The following is an 18,103-nucleotide window of genomic DNA, read 5'->3' as shown; positions in this document are numbered from 1 at the left end:
ACTCGGGACAATCCATTGAGTACACTTCTCATTCCTACTAGACATGGACCATGCCCTACAGATGTTAATGTCGGCTAACCCGTCAGTCGCGGGGTGCTCGACATCAACCGTTCGAACAGGGCTGAGCGGCCCTAAATAGCTCATCTCAAAAACGTACATGCACAATATGATATGCACATGCCACATAATAATCCATGCAAAATATGACACATAAATGCAACACATAAGCATGCATACCCGCTGGCCATCTCAATTAGTACTTATGTACCTCACTAAAGGCGGTCCTAGAAGTCTCACTCTAGGTTCCAAGCCTATCATCAGCTCTATAATGCAAATTTCCATGAATAATTATTTATGCTCTAAAAGACTTAACTAAGATAATGCATACTTCTAAATAATTAAAGGAGACCATAGCTATACTTGCGTCTGTCGTCAGCCCGCTGATGGCGACTATCCCGCAACTAGGGGCACACCTATACTGCAGCTCCACAGCCTCGAGCACGGCTCAGCTACACAAGCACTGCTCTACAACTAGGTCAGACACTGTCTGACTATACTAAGATATATTTCCCATTCCAAATCTAAAATAATAGTACCCAAAGCCCTAAAATAGAGCCACGCGGGCGAAGGAGAGGAAGTTGGTGCGATTTTGAAATGAGATCCTTGGCACCTTTTTATAGACGAGGGTTCGGATCATTCGAACCTGCCTTCGGACCGTCTGAACTCTGCATGTATGACAAGTGTCACCTGATAGCACTTCGGACCGTCCGGTCGGGACTTCGGATCGTCCGATCCCGATATTACATCATCCATGATGTCACTCCTTTGGACACCTGGCCGGACCACTGTTCGGACCGTCCGATCCGGGATTTTGGATCGTTCGAACTCTCTTTCAACCAATCAGATAATTTTCCTTATCCTATCTTATCTGATGATGATCGGACCGTCCGATCCCTCTTCGGATCGTCCGAACTTCACCCTTCCGACCATCTTCAGGCCCTCCAAACTTGGACACTTCGGACCATCCGATCCCAGGTTCGGAGCCTCTGATCCTGCCTAAGACTCTGAACCTTCCCGACTATTTTTGATTGTTCTGGATCCATTTTCGGACTCCGTTAACTAATCTGAAATATCCTTAATCATGTTTTACTTAATCCAAACATGATCATTCTATTAATTACCCATTAATTGTTAATTCCGGATACGGGTTACTACATTCTCCCCTCCTTAAAAGATTTCGTCCTCGAAATCTAAGGTAACCCCCGAGAACGTACTAAAGGTCGTGACTTGCGCGTCTGGTCGAATGAATTTCGTCACACTCAGAATTTTGTCTAAATTCCTGCGAGATTCATTAACGTCGATTTAATTTCAGCACTCCTCAAACTCCTCAGTTTGTGTAATGGGCTGAGTGCGTCCCTCTGCTTCTGGCCCATCTGGCCTTTTGCTCTGGGGGCCCAGGCCCATACTCATGGCCTTATTTCCACCTAGAAAGGAGAGTTTTTGCCCTTTCCAGGATTCGAACTTGGACCACTAGACATATATCCAAATTCATCTGACATTAAGTTTAGTGTTTTCTTGTGTGCGCGATTTCAATCTTGTCCAAATGAATCACATGTGTTCGCCTTAAAACGCATTTTTAAATATCTTTCAAACACTTCAAATCTCGGCTTGTGGTATTCCAAAAATTCTTTCTTTGATTTAAAAGCTTATTGTGATGCCGACTTTGGTGGATATAAGGTGGACAGAAAAAGAACTAGTGGAACATGTTTCGTTTTAGGAAATTTTTTAGCATCTTGGTTTTCAAAGAAACAAAATTGTGTTGCGTTATCAATGACCGAAGCCGAATATATGCCTGCTGGTAGTTGTTGTGCGCAAATTCTTTGGATGAAGCATCAATTGCTTCACTATGGTGTATCTTTTTCGAAAATTCCTATTTTCTATGATAACACTAGCGCCATATGTCTTACAAAGAATCCGATTCAATATTCACGCACCAAACATATTGATATTCGTCATCATTTTATCTGTGACCACATCGAACGAAATAAAGTTGAACTTCAATATGTTGACACAAAAAATCAACTTGCTGATATTTTTACAAAACCACTAGATGAAAATACTTTTATTCGTTTGCTTGGTGAACTTGGCATGATTGAGTTGTAATCGCATTTAGACATAAATTAAATTTAATGTCACATTTATGGGGAGCTTAATAGTAATTTTGAGAAATTTAATATTGGATAATACAAATTAATTGTACTTATTCAAAATTATAAAGCTCACATTTTATATGAATTATTTGTTTAAAGAACTTAATTGCAATTTACAAAAGCTAAGGGTTGTTATTGTAATTCTGATTCCGAGAGGTTCGGAGCCTCCGAACCACGTTCGGATCGTCCGAATTGTTTGTCTCCCTTTCAGTTTAAAACTTTTGAATTTTACCACCAAAATCCAGATCGGATCGTCCGAAGAACCTTCGGACCATCCGAACCCTTCGCGGTCAAAATTCAAATTTATTATCCCTCGTTTTTTTGGGATTCACCGCCTTATCTTCGGATGCTCCGAACGTCTTTGGACCGTCCGAACTGTCAAATCTTATTCGATAAGTTAAAATCTTATCGTATCGGAATCCGGATCGGACCGTCTGATCCCTCGGCTATGTAAAGGGCTCTGACCCTCCGTTTTATTCGCACCAAAATTCTCTATTTTTTCTCCCTTTCATCCAAAATTTACTCTAAAAAAATGCCTCGTTGCAATTTCGAAGTTGGTGGGTCAAGTCGCAACATTCAACCACGACTCAAAACCCAACCATTTGATCCTACCCAACCAACCGTCTCTCACCCTATCCTCATTGATTACCCATCTCGTCCTATTTTACCTGGCCGTCTTCTCAATACTGCCTATCTAGCCACATCTCATCTCCTACTGCTGAAGTTTATCACCGTTCACCATTGGGAATCCTTTTCTTACCCTCCACTCCTGATCTTATTTTTCCCTCACTTATCTTTGAGTTTTATGCCAGCCTCAAACTAAAGCTAAGTAATGATGCTCACATCGCCACAATTTTTCAGGGTCAGCACATCCATTTTTATTCCGCTGATCTCGCTGAGTGGTTCGACTTCCTAGGAATGTACCAAGTCTCTTCTTTGCTCAGCGTTGGCCTCAAAACGATCCTACTTTTGATCATGACGAGCTCTTATCTACTATTCTCGGTCGTCCAGCCACTACCACACACGATCGTCTCCTTCTTAAACAACCCTGTCCCGATTTTCAAATTATTCTAAAACTTATCACCACTTCTATCGTTCCTCGCAGTGGAGACACATCCACTTGCAAATATCTTGATTTATATGTTTTTTTAATATAATTTCCTCCCGTCCTTTCAACCTTCCTCCCTTTGTTATGAAAGTCATGCATTACACAGCCAAAACTTCAAAGGGAGTAACTCTTCCTTTTGCTCGCTTCATCAATCGTATTTTGACTCACTTTGATATTTCTTTTGATGGTGTGGAGCACTTACCCATTACTGATACTCATATCTTCAACCATTCCACTATTACCAAGATGCATATATCTTGGAATCCAGTTTTCTCCCGTTGGGTTGATGACCCAACTCGTGCCTTTTCCAAGTTCCATCCCGCTACTGATTTTTTCATTCTCTATTTAGATCTTCGTCCTACCAAAGAAGTTCCTTCTTCTTCTGGTTTCAGTCCTTTTCGACTAACATTGGCGATCTTCCTTTTCAGATTCCTGAGGTTCCTCCAACCCCTTTAAACCAATTTCTTTCTGATAGTCTTTTTGAGACTCTTAATCATCTAGAGACGAATGTCGGTCACATTAAAGGGAGCTTAGCCAGCCATTTCTCAACTTTCACAGCGTCTATCGATGTTCTGACTACTCGAGTTGCTATGTTGGAGTCTCGATTTGACCACTTCATGGCTCATCCTCCGCCGCGGAATGACGACGATGCTTAGCTTTTTATTTTATTGCATTTAAAGTTGTAATTTTTATTAGTTGCTCTTTTAAATGTAATATTTAGTTGTTTAAATGAAATTTGGCTTATTTTTATTTGTCTCTCTTTATTTAGCTTTTTGATTATCGCAAAAAAGGGGAGAATAAAATTGATTAAATAATATGTTTATTTGTTTAAAATATATTGTTTAATTGAGGGGGATCTATTTAAAATTGTATGCTATTTATTTAATGCATGTTTATTTCTTTTATTTAACCAAGTTTTGTGATCATAAAAAAAAGAAGATTGTTACGCCTCCAACGCATACGAATCTCTGTAGGGAGATTAATGTTTTTAATGCATAACAAGTCTCAAATATTATGTTTTGAAGATTACAAAACTAGGTTAATTGTTACTAATATTTTCAAGTGAGAAATTTGCTGATATTAGTATTTCTCGTCAAATAAATATATTGGAAGCAAGTACCGATAACCAAAAAATTGAAGAAAATATTTCAAGTGTTCGGACAGCAGAGTTCGGACGATCCAAAGATGTGTTCGGATGGTCCGAAGAATTTCCAGCAATTATTTTAAAGATCGAATGTGAATTTCGGAGGACACGGAACTGAGTTTGGACGATCCAAAGGCGGTTCGGACGGTCCGAACTATATAAAGAATATTTTATTCTTTGGAGTCCAGTTCGGAGGACACGAAGCCCAAGATCGAAGGATCCGAAGACATGATCGGACGGTCCGATCTCTTTACGGCGTTGATAGATTTTATCGAAAAAATTTTGACAGACAGTGAATTTAATGCAGTCGATCGGACACTCCGAAGCCCAGTTTGGACGGTCCGAACAGTTACTCGGCCGCAGATTTTTGAATTTGAACTAGCACGATTCGGACGCTCCGAACGCACTCAAATCAGCACTATGAATAGAGCCATTCTGAGGCGATTTCAATCATCCACTCATCCAACAATTCTCTCATCTATTCAAACATATATTGAGCAATCTATCAAAGCGTTTAAACATATTTCAAGTGTCTCAAGTACATTTGTGTTATAGAGTTGTATAGTGCTTGTGAAAAATCATCGTTGAATATTCGAGTATGAAGCCGAGTTCATCGAGTTGTTGTGAGGCTATCCTTGGAGCCCTTAAGGTCAAGTTGTATTGAGTTGTAAAGTTGTCGACACGGTGATTGTGTTGTTGTTGTACGGCTATCCTTGGAGCTATCAAGGCCAAGACATTGCGGTGCTAGTGGATCCTTGGTTAAATCGATCTTGTACCACAAAGACCCTACACGACGAGAATGGCTACCAAACTTTGTTTTGAAACATTTGGACAATCCAAAGTCGCATCTTTTCAATCCAAAGTTGTCATTCACAAGTATGTTTGAATGCTTCAAATCTCTGCGCATGATCCCGTTTCGGTGAAAGAAGGAGACCTCTTCTAGCAACTGTCTCATCAAGCACTTGACTTCGGATTCCGCGAAAGCCCACGCCATTCCATCCATATATCGTCTGAGGTTGTTTTCGACGAACTCCATCACCACGTACACATGATCATCGTCGTCCTTGCGTCCATCCACCACAACTTGTTTGAACTCAACGAACCACGGGCAACCGACGAGGGACCGGAGAATGTCGATTTCTCTCAAATAAGAAGTCGATATTCCATGGACGATTTGTTTCTTGATGGCCACGATCTTGCCTGTTTTCTTCTCGCAGGCTTGGTAAACTCTTCCGTATCTTCCTCGACCGATCTCGTGCAAAATTTCGTACTCATTTGCTCTCCCGCACGCGATTTTTGGCTTGGGGAAGTGCATTTGATAATCTATGGTGATTAAAGGTGTTTTTGGCTTGGGGAAGTAGGTTTGATAATCGATGGTCACCATGGTAAATTATATGATGAAAGAAAGAATATAGGAAACGTAGCTTGGGAATTTCTCGACACTAGATTTTTTGTTCTTAATTTGGTTTTAGAATGAAAGATTTATATATATATGGGCTATTTATAGATTTTACAATACATTAAAGGAAATCCTAGCCTAGCTACATAAAGATGACTCCTAAATATAATATAACTACCAAATTTGTTATTGATTAATATTGAAGATAAGAAGGGACATTTTCACGTAATTAATCGTCGTCTAAAAGGTCGCAAAGCATAGAGATAAAATCCCGCGTGCATGTATCTCTCTCCTGTATAATTGGAGATGATGATAACTCAAAGACTATGCTGACAGAATTGTTCATGGCGAATTGTGATACTTCATTAACTAAGAGATATTTGTATATAGAATTTCCGCAACCTTACAGATGGGTACAACCTCAAAATAAATGGGTTCCACGAAGGGATCACAACAAAGTTGTTGGGAGTATATATGTTGTGTCTCCATCTGAAGGTGAACGGTCCTATCAACGTATCCTTTTAAATCAAGTTTGAGGGCATAGGAATTTTGAAGAACTCAGGACTGTACATGGTTTCGTGTACATGACATTCAAATAGGCAGCTGAATATCGAGGACTTCTTGAACATGATGATTATGTTCGTCACTGTATGCAAGAAGCATGTTCTATAAAAATGTCATCTTCATTAAGAAGGTTATTTGTGTCAATATTGGTCTTTTGTCAACCGACACGAGTTAGAGAACTTTGGATGAGTTCCATCCATATATGTCTGAGGATTACGGTATATCGACTTCATTGAGCAATTCTTTCATCACAAACAAATTGTTGCTCGAGTTACAAAGATTGTTACATCAGCATAAAAAGAAACTCAATGATTTACCGCATATAAGTGTTGAATTTTTGTATGAAACTCAATGATTTACCGCATATATAGATGAACACTTAAATTCTCAACAAAGAGCGGCTTTTGGAAGTATCGTACAAATTAAGTATCATGTGCAACCATCACAAACTATTCTTTATCGATGGGCTAGGTGGAACTGGAAAAAATTTCTTATACCGCTCAATTTTAACGTATTTAAGAAAGAAATACAAAATTTTAATTGCATATGCAACTTCTGGAATAGCCGCAACTTTATTGCTCGGTGGAAGGACTGCACATTCACTTCTTAAAATTCCACTTAATCCAACATCACAAACTCTTTGTAACATTGAAAACAAAAAGATCTGGCTGAGTTGATCAGACGTGCGTCAGGTATTGTGTGGGAGGAAGCTCCGATGGCAAATCGTTATGCTTTTGAATCTGTCAACAAAACTTTTCAAGATATTATGGAAAATATGCTGCCATTTGGTGGAAAAACTATGATTTTCGGTGGAGATTTTCTTCAAGTATTACCTGTTGTTAAAAGAAGATCAGCACGAGAGCAAATTGATGCAAGCATTTCAAGGTCGACATTTTATTAGAAATTATGTTTCTTCTATGTTTTTATATTGCTAGCATATGAATACTAATATGATTTGTGGTGCTGTGAAATCATCGATCGTTTTCCTATTATAAAAAGATTTGGGTCGAGCTTTTGCATTTGTTTGACCGTCTTGTTAGTATACATTTGGAATGAGTTCCATCCATATATGTCTGAGGATTACGGTATATCAACTTCATTGAGCAATTCTTTCATCACAAACAAATTGTTGCTCGAGTTACAAAGATTGTTACATCAGCATAAAATGAAACTCAGTGACTTTGATTTACCGCATATAAGTGTTGAATTTTTGGATGAATCTCCACTTTCGAGGATAATTAAGAACGAGCTTGCTATTCAAATTTCAGATGAAGATTTCAGATCTGTTAAACACTTAAATTCTCAACAAAGGGCGGCTTTTGGCAGTATCGTACAAATTAAGTATCATGTGCAACCATCACAAACTATTCTTTATCGATGGGCCAGGTGAAACTCGAAAAACTTTCTTATACCGCTCAATTTTAACGTATTTAAGAAAGAAAGACAAAATTTTAATTGCAGTTGCAACTTCTGGAATAGCCGCAACTTTGTTTCCTGGTGGATGGACGACACATTCACGTCTTAAAATTCCACTTAATCCAACAGCACAAACTCTTTGCAAAATTGAAAAACAAAAAGATCTGGCTGAGTTGATCAGACGTGCGTCAGGTATTGTGTGGGACGAAGCTCCGATGGCTAATCATTATGCTTTTGAATCTGTCAACAAAACTTTTCAAGATATTATGGAAAATATGCTGCCATTTGGTGGAAAAACTATGATTTTCGGAGGAGATTTTCGTCAAATATTACCTGTTGTTAAAAGAGGATCAGCACGAGAACAAATTGATACAAGCATTTCAAGGTCGACATTTTATTTGAAATTATGTTTCTTCTATGTTTTTATATTGCTAGCATAAGAATACAAATATGATTTGTGGTGCTGTGAAATCATCGATCGTTTTCCTATTATAAGAGGATTTGGGTCAAGCTTTTGCATTTGTTTGACCGTCTTGTTAGTCTTCATTATATTTCAAGTTGGCTTGCCGAAAAAAGTTATGATAACATTTTAAAAACAAATTGTATTTTTGGTCACATTTGTTTGTTTATTTGCGGTTTTGGTTCTATGTGTTGTTGAATTTCAGTTTTAGTCTTATATCATTTGATTTTTAAATCTTTTAATCATTTTTCATCTAGAATGTTGATGTGATACTATACACATAAACGCCACATTGATAACATATCAACGACGTCATGTCGGGAAAAAAGACTAAAATTTGTATCCTGACTACCTGACTAACCCTTATATATAGAGTTAAATAACATAAAAATAAAAAACTCTAAAATCTGTTTCCTGCGTGCGTATATGGCATATCCGGTACTTTATCTGAACCATTCATGATGGAGAGCTTAGTCTGCTGTTATTCTACTGTGGGGATCCAAATCTAACATGCTTTTCAGCAGATGAAGCCCCTCTTCAAAAACCAAAAAAAATTTCTCTTCTTCCTCGTGCTTTGTTAATATCATCTGCAGTTGTTCCTCCTCCGACGTCCCTTTGAAAAGCACTTGGTCCAGCAACATCTCTCTCATAATACACCCAACGGACCACATATCCACGGCACACGAATATCTCTCCACTCCACGATCGAGCAGCTTCGGGGCCTTGTACCACAGAGACCCTACACGACGAGAATGGCTACAAAACTTTGTTTCGAAACGTTAGGACAATCCAAAGTCGCATATTTTCAATCCCAAGTTGTCGTTCACAAGTATGTTTGAAGGCTTCAAATCTCTGTGCATGATCTGGTTTCGGTGAAGGAATGAGACCCCTTCTAGCAACTGTCTCATCAAGCACTTGACTTCGGCTTCCGTGAAAGCCCACGCCATTCCATCCATATACCGTCTGAGGTCGTTTTTTACGAACTCCATCACCACGTACACATGATCATCTTCGTCCTTGCGTCCATCCACCACAACTTGTTTGAACTCAACGAACCACGGGCAACCGACGAGGGACCGAAGAATGTCGATTTTTCTCAAAGAAGATGTTGATAGTCCATGGACGATTTTTTTATTGATGGCCACGATCTGGACTTTTTTCTTCTCGCGGGCTTGGTAAACTCTGCCGTAGCTTCCTCGACCAATCTCGTGCAAAATTTCGTACTCATCTGCTCTCCCGCACGCGATTTTTGGCTTGGGGAAGTGCATTTGATAATCTATAGTGAATAACGGTGTTTTTGGCTTGGGGAAGTGGGTTTGATAATCGATGGTCACCATGGTAAATTATATGATGAAACAAAGAATATAGAAAACGTAGCTTGGGAATTTCTCGACACTAGCTCTTTGGTTCTTAATTTGGTTTTAGAATGAAAGAATTATATATATATGAGCTATTTATAGATTTTACAACACATTAAAGGAAATCCTATCCTAGCTACATGAAGATGACTCCTAAATCTAATATAACTACCAAATTTTATATTTGATTAATATTGAAGATAAGAAGGAACATTTTCACGTACGGTTAATTAATCGTCGTCTAAAAGGTTGCAAAGCATAGAGACAAAACCCCGCGTGCATGTATCTCTCTCATGTATAATTAGAGATGATGATAACTCAAAGACTATGCTGACAGAATTTTTCACGGCGAATCGTGATACTTCATTAACTGAGAGATATTTGTATATAGAATTTCCGCAACATTACAGATGGGTACAACCTCAAAATAAATGGGTTCCACGAAGGGGTCACAACAAAGTTTTTGAGAGGATATATGTTGTGTCTCCATCTGAAGGTGAACGGTTCTCATCAATGTATCCTTTTAAATCATGTTTGAGGGCCTAGGAATTTTGAAGAACTCAGGACTGTACATGGTGTCGTGTACACGACATTCAAATAGGCAGCTGAATATCGAGGACTTCTTGAACATGATGATTATGTTCATCACTGTATGCAAGAAGCATGTTCTGTAAAATGTCATCTTCATTAAGAAGGTTATTTGTGTCAATATTGGTCTTTTGTCAACCGATACGAGTTAGAGAACTTTTGAATGAGTTTCATCCATATATGTCTGAGGATTACGGTATATCAACTTCATTGAGCAATTCTTTCATCACAAACAAATTGTTGCTCGAGTTACGAAGATTGTTACATCAGCATAAAATGAAACTCAGTGACTTTGATTTACCGCATATAAGTGTTGAATTTTTGGATGAATCTCCACTTCCAAGGATAATTGAGGACGAGCTTGCTATTCAAATTTCAGATGAAGATTTCAGATCTGTTGAACACTTAAATTCTCAACAAAGGGCGGCTTTTGGCAGTATCGTACAAATTAAGTATCATGTGCAACCATCACAAACTATTCTTTATCGATGGGCCAGGTGGAACTGGAAAATTTTCTTATACCGCTTAATTTTAACGTATTTAAGAAAGAAAGAAAAAATTTTAATTGCAGTTGCAACTTCTGGAATAACCACAACTTTATTTCCGGGTGGATGGACTGCACATTCACGTCTTAAAATTTCACTTAATCCAACATCACAAACTCTTTGAAACATTGAAAAACAAAAAGATCTGGCTGAGTTGATCAGACGTGCATCAGGTATTGTGTGTGATGAAGCTCCAATGGCTAATCGTTATGATTTTGAATCTGTCAACAAAACTTTTGAAGATATTATGGAAAATATGCTGCCATTTGATGGAAAAACTATGATTTTTGGTGGAGATTTTCGTCAAGTATTACCTGTTGTTAAAAGAGGATCAGCACAAGAACAAATTGATGCAAGCATTTCAAGGTCGACATTTTATTTAAAATTATGTTTCTTCTATGTTTTTATATTGCTAGCATATGAATACAAATATGATTTGTGGTGCTGTGAAATCATCGATCGTTTTCCTATTATAAGAAGATTTGGGTCGAGCTTTTGCATTTGTTTGACTGTCTTGTTAGTCTTCATTTTATTTCAAGTTGTCTTGCCGAAAAATTTTATGATAACATTTTAAAAACAAATTGTATTTTTGGTCGCGTTTGTTTATTTCTTTGCGATTTTGGTTTTATGTGTTGTTGAATTTCAGTTTTAGTCTTATATCATTTGATTTTTAACACTTTTAATCATTTTTCATCTAGAATGTTGATGTGACACTACACACGTAAACGCCACATTGATAACATATCAGCGAAGTCATGTCGGGAAAAAAGACTAAAATTTGTATCCTGACTACCTGACTAACCCTTATATATAGAGTTACATAACATAAAAATAAAAAACTCTAAAATTTGTATCCTGCATGCGTATATGGCATATCTAGTACTTTATCTGAACCATTCATGATGGAGAGCTTGGTCTGCTGTTATTCTACTGTGGGGATCCAAATCTAACATGCTTTTCAGCAGATGACGCCCCTCTTCAGAACCGAACAAAAATTTCTCTTCTTCCACGTGCTTTTTTAATATCATCTGCATTTGTTCCTCCTCCGATGTCCCTCTGAAAAGCACTTGGTTCAGCAACATCTCTCTCATAATACACCCAACGGACCACATATCCACGACACATGAATATCTCTCCTCTCCACGATCGAGCAGCTTCGGGGCCTTGTACCACAGAGACCCTACACGACAAGAATGGCTACCAAACTTTGTTTCAAAAAGTTTGGACAATCCAAAGTCGCATATTTTCAATCCCAAGTTGTCGTTGACAAGTATGTTTGAAGGCTTCAAATCTCTGTGCATGATCCCGTTTCGGTGAAGGAAGGAGGCCCATTCTAGCAACTGTCACATCAAGCACTTGACTTTGGCTTCCGCAAAAGCCCACGCCATTCCATCCATATACAGTCTGAGGTCGTTTTCGACGAACTCCATCACCACGTACACATGATCATCGTCGCCCTTGCATCCATCCACCACAACTTGTTTGAACTCAACGAACCACGGGTGACAGACGAGGGACCGGAGAATGCCGATTTCTCTCAAAGAAGATGTCGATAGTCCATGGACGATTTGTTTCTTGATGGCCATGATCTGGCCTGTTTTCTTCTCGCAGGATTGGTAAACTCTGCCGTAGCTTCCTCAATCGATCTCGTGCAAAAGTTCGTACTCATCTGCTTTCCCGCACGCGATTTTCGACTTGGGGAAGTGCATTTGATAATCTATGGTGATTAACGGTGTTTTTGGCTTGGGGAAGTGGGTTTGATAATTGATGGTCACCATGGTAAATTATATGATGAAAGAAAGAATATAGGAAACGTAGCTTGGGAATTTCTCGACACTAGCTTTTTGGTTCTTAATTTTGTTTTAGAATGAAAGAATTATATATATATGGGCTATTTATAGATATTACAACACATTAAAGAAAATCCTAGCCTAGCTACATGAAGATAACTCCTAAATCTAATATAACTACCAAATTTGTTATTGGATTAATATTGAAGATAAGAAGGGACATTTTCACGTACGGTTAATTAATCGCCGTCTAAAAGGTCGCAAAGCATAGAGATAAAACCCCCCGTGTATATATCTCTCCCCTGTATAATTGGAGATGATGATAACTCAAAGACTATGCTGACAGAATTTTTCACGGCGAATCGTGATACTTCATTAACCGAGAGATATTTGTATTTAGAATTTCCGCAACATTACAGATGGGTACAACCTCAAAATAAATGGGTTCCACGAAGGGGTCACAACAAATTTGTTGGGAGGATATATGTTGTGTCTTAATCTGAAGGTGAACGGCTCTATCAACGTATCCTTTTAAATCATGTTTGAGGGCCTAGGAATTTTGAAGAACTCGAGACTGTACATGGTGTCGTGTACACGACATTCAAATAGGCAGCTGAATATCGAGGACTTCTTGAACATGATGATTATGTTCGTCACTGTATGCAAGAAGCATGTTCTGTAAAAATGTCATCTACATTAAGAAGGTTATTTGTGTCAATATTGGTCTTTTGTCAACCGACACGAGTTAGAGAACTTTGGTGAAAAGACCCGCAACTGCTACTAATTTTTTTTTTTAAATCCTTGCATGCAAGATTCGTAACATAAAAACTTAAATAATATACTCTCATAAATCCATGCATACGCAAAACTCATGCATACGCAAAACATTTCAAAACCAATAAACTATGAAAAGAGAAAATATTAAAACATGTGCGGAAATAACTGCTTTAAATCTCAAAAAATCACTGAACATAAACTGAGCATCGGTCACGGGTGTACTAGCTGTACTGGATACTCATACGCCTTCATTGCGAGTAGGGACCTCCTCCTCATCATCATACTCAAAAACACCTGCATCATCTAAATCTAGTGAGCCTAGAGGCTCAGCATGCTCTATCCAGTAATAACAAATATGAAACCACATGCAAGCACATATCGTATAAAATATCGTGAATATATCATATACGTGCATGATCTTAAAATATTGCATCATAAGAAAATATGCCATCATCAGTCATACATACATCATAACTAATCATACATAGCATAATTTAGCATGTCATAATCATAAAAACTGAGTATGATCATATCCATGAATGTGACTAATAACTGTGCCGACTGATCAGTCTAAAAGAACCAACGTACGTGGTGGTGTATAATCACTTCTATGCCGGTAGTAAACTACCTATGTGCCAGTGGTAAAACCACCTTTATGCCTCTAGTAGAACTACCTCTGTGCCGGTGGTAAACCACCTCTGTGCCGCCACATCACTTCAATTTCCATAAAAATATTTTTCATGCTCAATTCTCAATCATAAACACATTATAAAAATATTTCATGTATGCATGTACTTAAAATTTATCATTATTTCTTTATTTCATGAAAATTTGCCCGTAAATATATATTTAATTATTTTTCATAAAATTCATACTTATATATATATATATATCTAAAAAAATACATGCACAAATTAAATATATATTTACGGATAATTTATTTCCATAGACTTGTTCGAGCTGCTGACCTCCCTTAATTTAAGCCCATAAATTGCTAGAATAGTCCGTTATCAATTAAACTGACTCATTAATTTAAAAATTGATTCATCAACTTAAGCTAGCTCATTAATAACTTAATCTAGCCCATAAACTCTTAATCTGACCCGAATCATAACTTAACCCAATTATGCATTAAAGCTAACCAAGCCCATGATCCAATAGTTAATCACTTAAAAACTAATTAAATTACTCGAACCCAGAATAAAAATAACCCGACCAATAAGGACCCTAACTCAAACTCAAACCCATGGATCAGCAGGCTTAAACGAGTACATGGCATAAATATATAATAACTTAAGTCATATGCATGCTTTCATGAGTTTGTTCTAAACCACATACCATGCACTCCCACATACCTTTAATCCATAAAACCTTGTACATATGATTTAAATGGTGAGCAAGAATGGATAGAAACATGCCTGCGTTTCCAACGCAAGAAAACTTAACCGGTTTCGTAGATCGTGACTCGGGAATCTCATAATCTTTCAATTCTGGAAAGCTCAAATCCCTAACTGCAGATTTATGCCTCTTAATATCCTCAATTAGCTTCCGATCTGCGAAAAATCACATAATGATCAAAAGTCAACCTAAGTCAACTCTGGTCAAACTTTGACCAAAAAAATTCGCAAACTTTATTGCGTTCTCACCTCTTCACGGCTTTGAATCTCGACTTAAAACTTGGATATTTGGATCTATCACGTCGAGATGATCAAAAATGGTTAACATGTCAAAATTCGTTGGATCGCCGGAAAAGACGGCAGCGACGCGGCGACGGCGGCGGCGAAACTTTGTCCAAAAATTATGAAATTTTCCAGATTTGTTGAGCTCGATGAGACGATTCCAACCATCTAAGCCACGACCGGAACAGAGCTCCGACGCGGCCGGGATCTTAAAATTCCAGCCCGGTTCCGGCGAAATTTAACAGCTCCGATTAGCTCGATTTCTTCACTAAACATACTACAATAAGCTCGGGAAATGTTCTACACATCACCTACTATCATTTAGCAATTCAAAAACTAACAAAAACAAGCTCGAATCGTGAAAATCTTGGCGAAGAAGATGATGAATAGTACCTTTGCCAAACTCGTCTGTTCTTTGTCGATTTCCTGGCGATCCAACCGTTGGATTTTTGATTTCTTTATACCAATAGATTTGTCTTGATCTTGCCTACAATCTGACTGTTTGGATCTTTGATCGGAGCACCGGAGAATGGCCGGAAAAATAAACAACTTGGACTGCTATAGTGAAACCAAATTCTGTGCAGAACCCTCTGTTCTAACTCAATTTCCCAACGATCCAACCGTCCGATCGTTGATTTCTTTACACCAATAGCTTTGTATTGATGTTGGCTACAAAGTGACCGATCGGATCTTTGATCGGAGAACCGATGCACGTCCGGCGATGCAATATTTGCAATCTGCTATAGTACAAGTCGAGAAAATCCCTTGAAAATGGGGAAAAATCCGAATCTGTGTTTTCTTTATGGTGTTTCAGTGTGTGTTTTGCTATTTATAGCAACTCGATAATTTCCTGACCCGGATCAATTTATTTGATACTCAACTAGTAAAATTAGTCTCTAATCTGATATTTTTTTCCGGTATACGCCCAACATCTATAAATTTAAATTTCTGAAATTATTGACTTTGACCAGTCAGTTGGACTCATAATTTCTCAAATTAATTATTGAGTCAAACTTAGACTATGACCAGTCAACTTTGTCAAATACTTTTCTAAATTAAATTATCTGGCATAATTATTTTTATTTCAATATCTCAATAATTATTTCCAAATGCCAATATTTCAGATATCCAAAAATAGTCAAACTCATTGACTAATTGTCAAGTGTATTTAATGAATACACACTATAACTCATTTGGCAGTAATAATTATTTTATCCACTTAATAATTATTTTAATTGCCAATTAATTCGTTAATAAATTTTCGAGGCGTTACAATTCTCCCCCCCCCCCCCCCCTTAAGTGGAATTTCGTACTCGAAATTGAAATAAAAACTGAAAGTTTTTGGATAACGTGTCCGCATATCTGCATCGGTCTCCTAAGTAGCCACTTCTGAATGATTCAGCCATCGGATCTTGACCATGGGAAGAACTCGCGTCCTAAACTTTCGTTCCTCACGTGCTAAGATCTGCACCGATCGTTTCTCGAACGACAAGTCTGGTGTCAAATGCAAATGTTCTTAGTCTAGTATGTGAGATGGATCTGAGATATACTTTCGCAACATCGATACGTGGAATACAGTGCACAGGTAGTAGTGCTATATGGTAGAATAACGTACCAATCCTCTCCAGAATTTTGGAAGGACCAATAAACTTCGGAATAAGCTTGTCGCTCCTACGAAAACGCATCACTTCTTTCATAGGTGAATTCCTCACAGAGACGTGGTCAACAAAGGCAACTCGAGGTCTCTTCGTCGTCGGTCAGCATAACTCTTCTGATTCTAATATCGAACTTAAATCTGATCAAAACATAACTTTTTGAGTCGGCTGAAAATCCTCTTTAAGATCTAATTCGGGTCAGCAAAATCCTCAATATCTTCAGACACATGATTCAAACGCCAAAAGTCAAAGAAGACGGTACCCAAACGGCTGTTTGTCTCCTCATTTTGCCATATAAATATGACCATTCGACTCACTCTTCCTATCCTCAGTTATTTCCTCAATATCTCGAAGAAGAAGATGGCATTTTCGATGTTTTGCATCATAACCATCTTGATACTTGTACATCCTATTTGCCGGTGAATATCCACCCCAACTTTTTTATCTATTCTTGGATTTGCTTGTACTCATTGTTCTTCCCTTATATTGGGTTGTCATAATGATAGAATTTTTCTAAGTTCAGTCAAATTCTCAGTTCTTGTCATGTAATATGTTATAGATCCTGGTATGAATTCAGTGTTTCTGATAGTTTACTCTGATTCTACCCATGTAACATCCTCATATTTTTCGATTTGATGTTCGAGTATTCTGATAATATCAGCTAAGTTATGTTTATAATGTGTTCAAAATGCAAACTTAACAACGTCTTTCTCTGTAACTTGCAACAGATGGCATCCAAATAGCAAATCAATCTTGTCAAACCTTGAAACTCCGACAACTAATCAAATAAACCATCGATTCTAGTCACGACATAATTGTTTTTCACTATGACTGGATTCTTTATTTAGCAATAGAACTCGTACTTGACTCTTTCACTTAGTAAAAATTATAGTCCGCATATGATAAATAATCAAAATCCTGACTCTGATAGTACAACTAGATCAACTCTCATTGTCTGCTCTTGTATCTCTAACTACACTCAACTGCGCACACATGTGGTAGAAAGAACCTCTCCAGAAGGTATGGTAACATTATAACATGTATTAGAAACCTCAGGTATAATGCATACTCTCCTAATAAACATAAGTGATATGAACGAATGCTTAGTTCCAGATCATGCGTCGGATAAATCGGCTCATGTATCTTCAGTTGTCTCGACGCATAAGCAATCACTCTATCACACTGCATAAGTATGGAGCCTAAGCCCATCTTAGACGCATCTGTGTATGCCACTAACTCTTCGTGTGCTACTGGCAATTGCCAACACTGACGCAGAAGTGAGTGCCTCCTTAAGTTGATAAAAACTCCTCTAGAAATCAGAACTCTACACAAACTTCGCATTCTTCTTGGTCAAGGATATCAAGGGTACTGAATTAGATGAAAAGCCCTTAATGATCTTCCTGTAGTATC

At 37.9% G+C, this 18,103-nt stretch overlaps 3 protein-coding genes across 3 annotated transcripts; all 3 read right to left on the bottom strand.

The window, feature by feature from the left end:
* Positions 1–4,880: 4,880 nt before the first annotated feature.
* LOC140877877 (cyclin-dependent kinase G-2-like) lies at positions 4,881–5,846 on the bottom strand. Its single transcript, XM_073281471.1, has 2 exons — positions 5,397–5,846; positions 4,881–4,940 (listed from the first exon to the last, which is right to left on the bottom strand). Exons 1-2 carry the CDS (start codon positions 5,844–5,846, stop codon positions 4,881–4,883), a joined length of 510 nt encoding a protein of 169 aa, XP_073137572.1.
* Positions 5,847–8,771: 2,925 nt separating this feature from the next.
* On the bottom strand, positions 8,772–9,638 carry LOC140877876 (cyclin-dependent kinase G-2-like). Its single transcript, XM_073281470.1, has 2 exons — positions 9,217–9,638; positions 8,772–9,057 (listed from the first exon to the last, which is right to left on the bottom strand). Exons 1-2 carry the CDS (start codon positions 9,636–9,638, stop codon positions 8,772–8,774), a joined length of 708 nt encoding a protein of 235 aa, XP_073137571.1.
* Positions 9,639–11,770: 2,132 nt separating this feature from the next.
* On the bottom strand, positions 11,771–12,378 carry LOC140877875 (uncharacterized). The gene is made up of 2 exons (XM_073281469.1): positions 12,149–12,378; positions 11,771–11,972 (listed from the first exon to the last, which is right to left on the bottom strand). The coding sequence occupies exons 1-2, from the start codon at positions 12,376–12,378 to the stop codon at positions 11,771–11,773; spliced, it is 432 nt and encodes a 143-aa protein (XP_073137570.1).
* Between the last annotated feature and the right edge of the window lie 5,725 nt (positions 12,379–18,103).

The sequence above is a fragment of the Henckelia pumila genome, chromosome 2 (genome assembly GCF_033568475.1).
Source record: "Henckelia pumila isolate YLH828 chromosome 2, ASM3356847v2, whole genome shotgun sequence".
Classification (NCBI taxonomy): Eukaryota; Viridiplantae; Streptophyta; class Magnoliopsida; order Lamiales; family Gesneriaceae; genus Henckelia; species Henckelia pumila.
This window is presented reverse-complemented; position numbering and strand designations above follow the sequence as displayed.

What these genes read in the sequence shown, in the direction of transcription:
- LOC140877877 (XM_073281471.1), bottom strand. Translation starts at nt 5,846, where the DNA reads ATGGTGACCATCGATTATCAAACCTACTTCCCCAAGCCAAAAACACCT. An exon ending in TGAGACAGTTGCTAGAAGAG is followed by an intron (nt 4,941 to 5,396) that starts GTCTCCTTCTTT and finishes ATGTTTGAATAG; the next exon opens with ATGAGAGAATTGTTGGATGA.
- LOC140877876 (XM_073281470.1), bottom strand. Translation starts at nt 9,638, where the DNA reads ATGGTGACCATCGATTATCAAACCCACTTCCCCAAGCCAAAAACACCG. An exon ending in TTCACGGAAGCCGAAGTCAA is followed by an intron (nt 9,058 to 9,216) that starts GTGCTTGATGAG and finishes AAAGTTTTGTAG; the next exon opens with CCATTCTCGTCGTGTAGGGT.
- LOC140877875 (XM_073281469.1), bottom strand. Translation starts at nt 12,378, where the DNA reads ATGGCCATCAAGAAACAAATCGTCCATGGACTATCGACATCTTCTTTG. An exon ending in TTTGCGGAAGCCAAAGTCAA is followed by an intron (nt 11,973 to 12,148) that starts GTGCTTGATGTG and finishes CTTGTCGTGTAG; the next exon opens with GGTCTCTGTGGTACAAGGCC.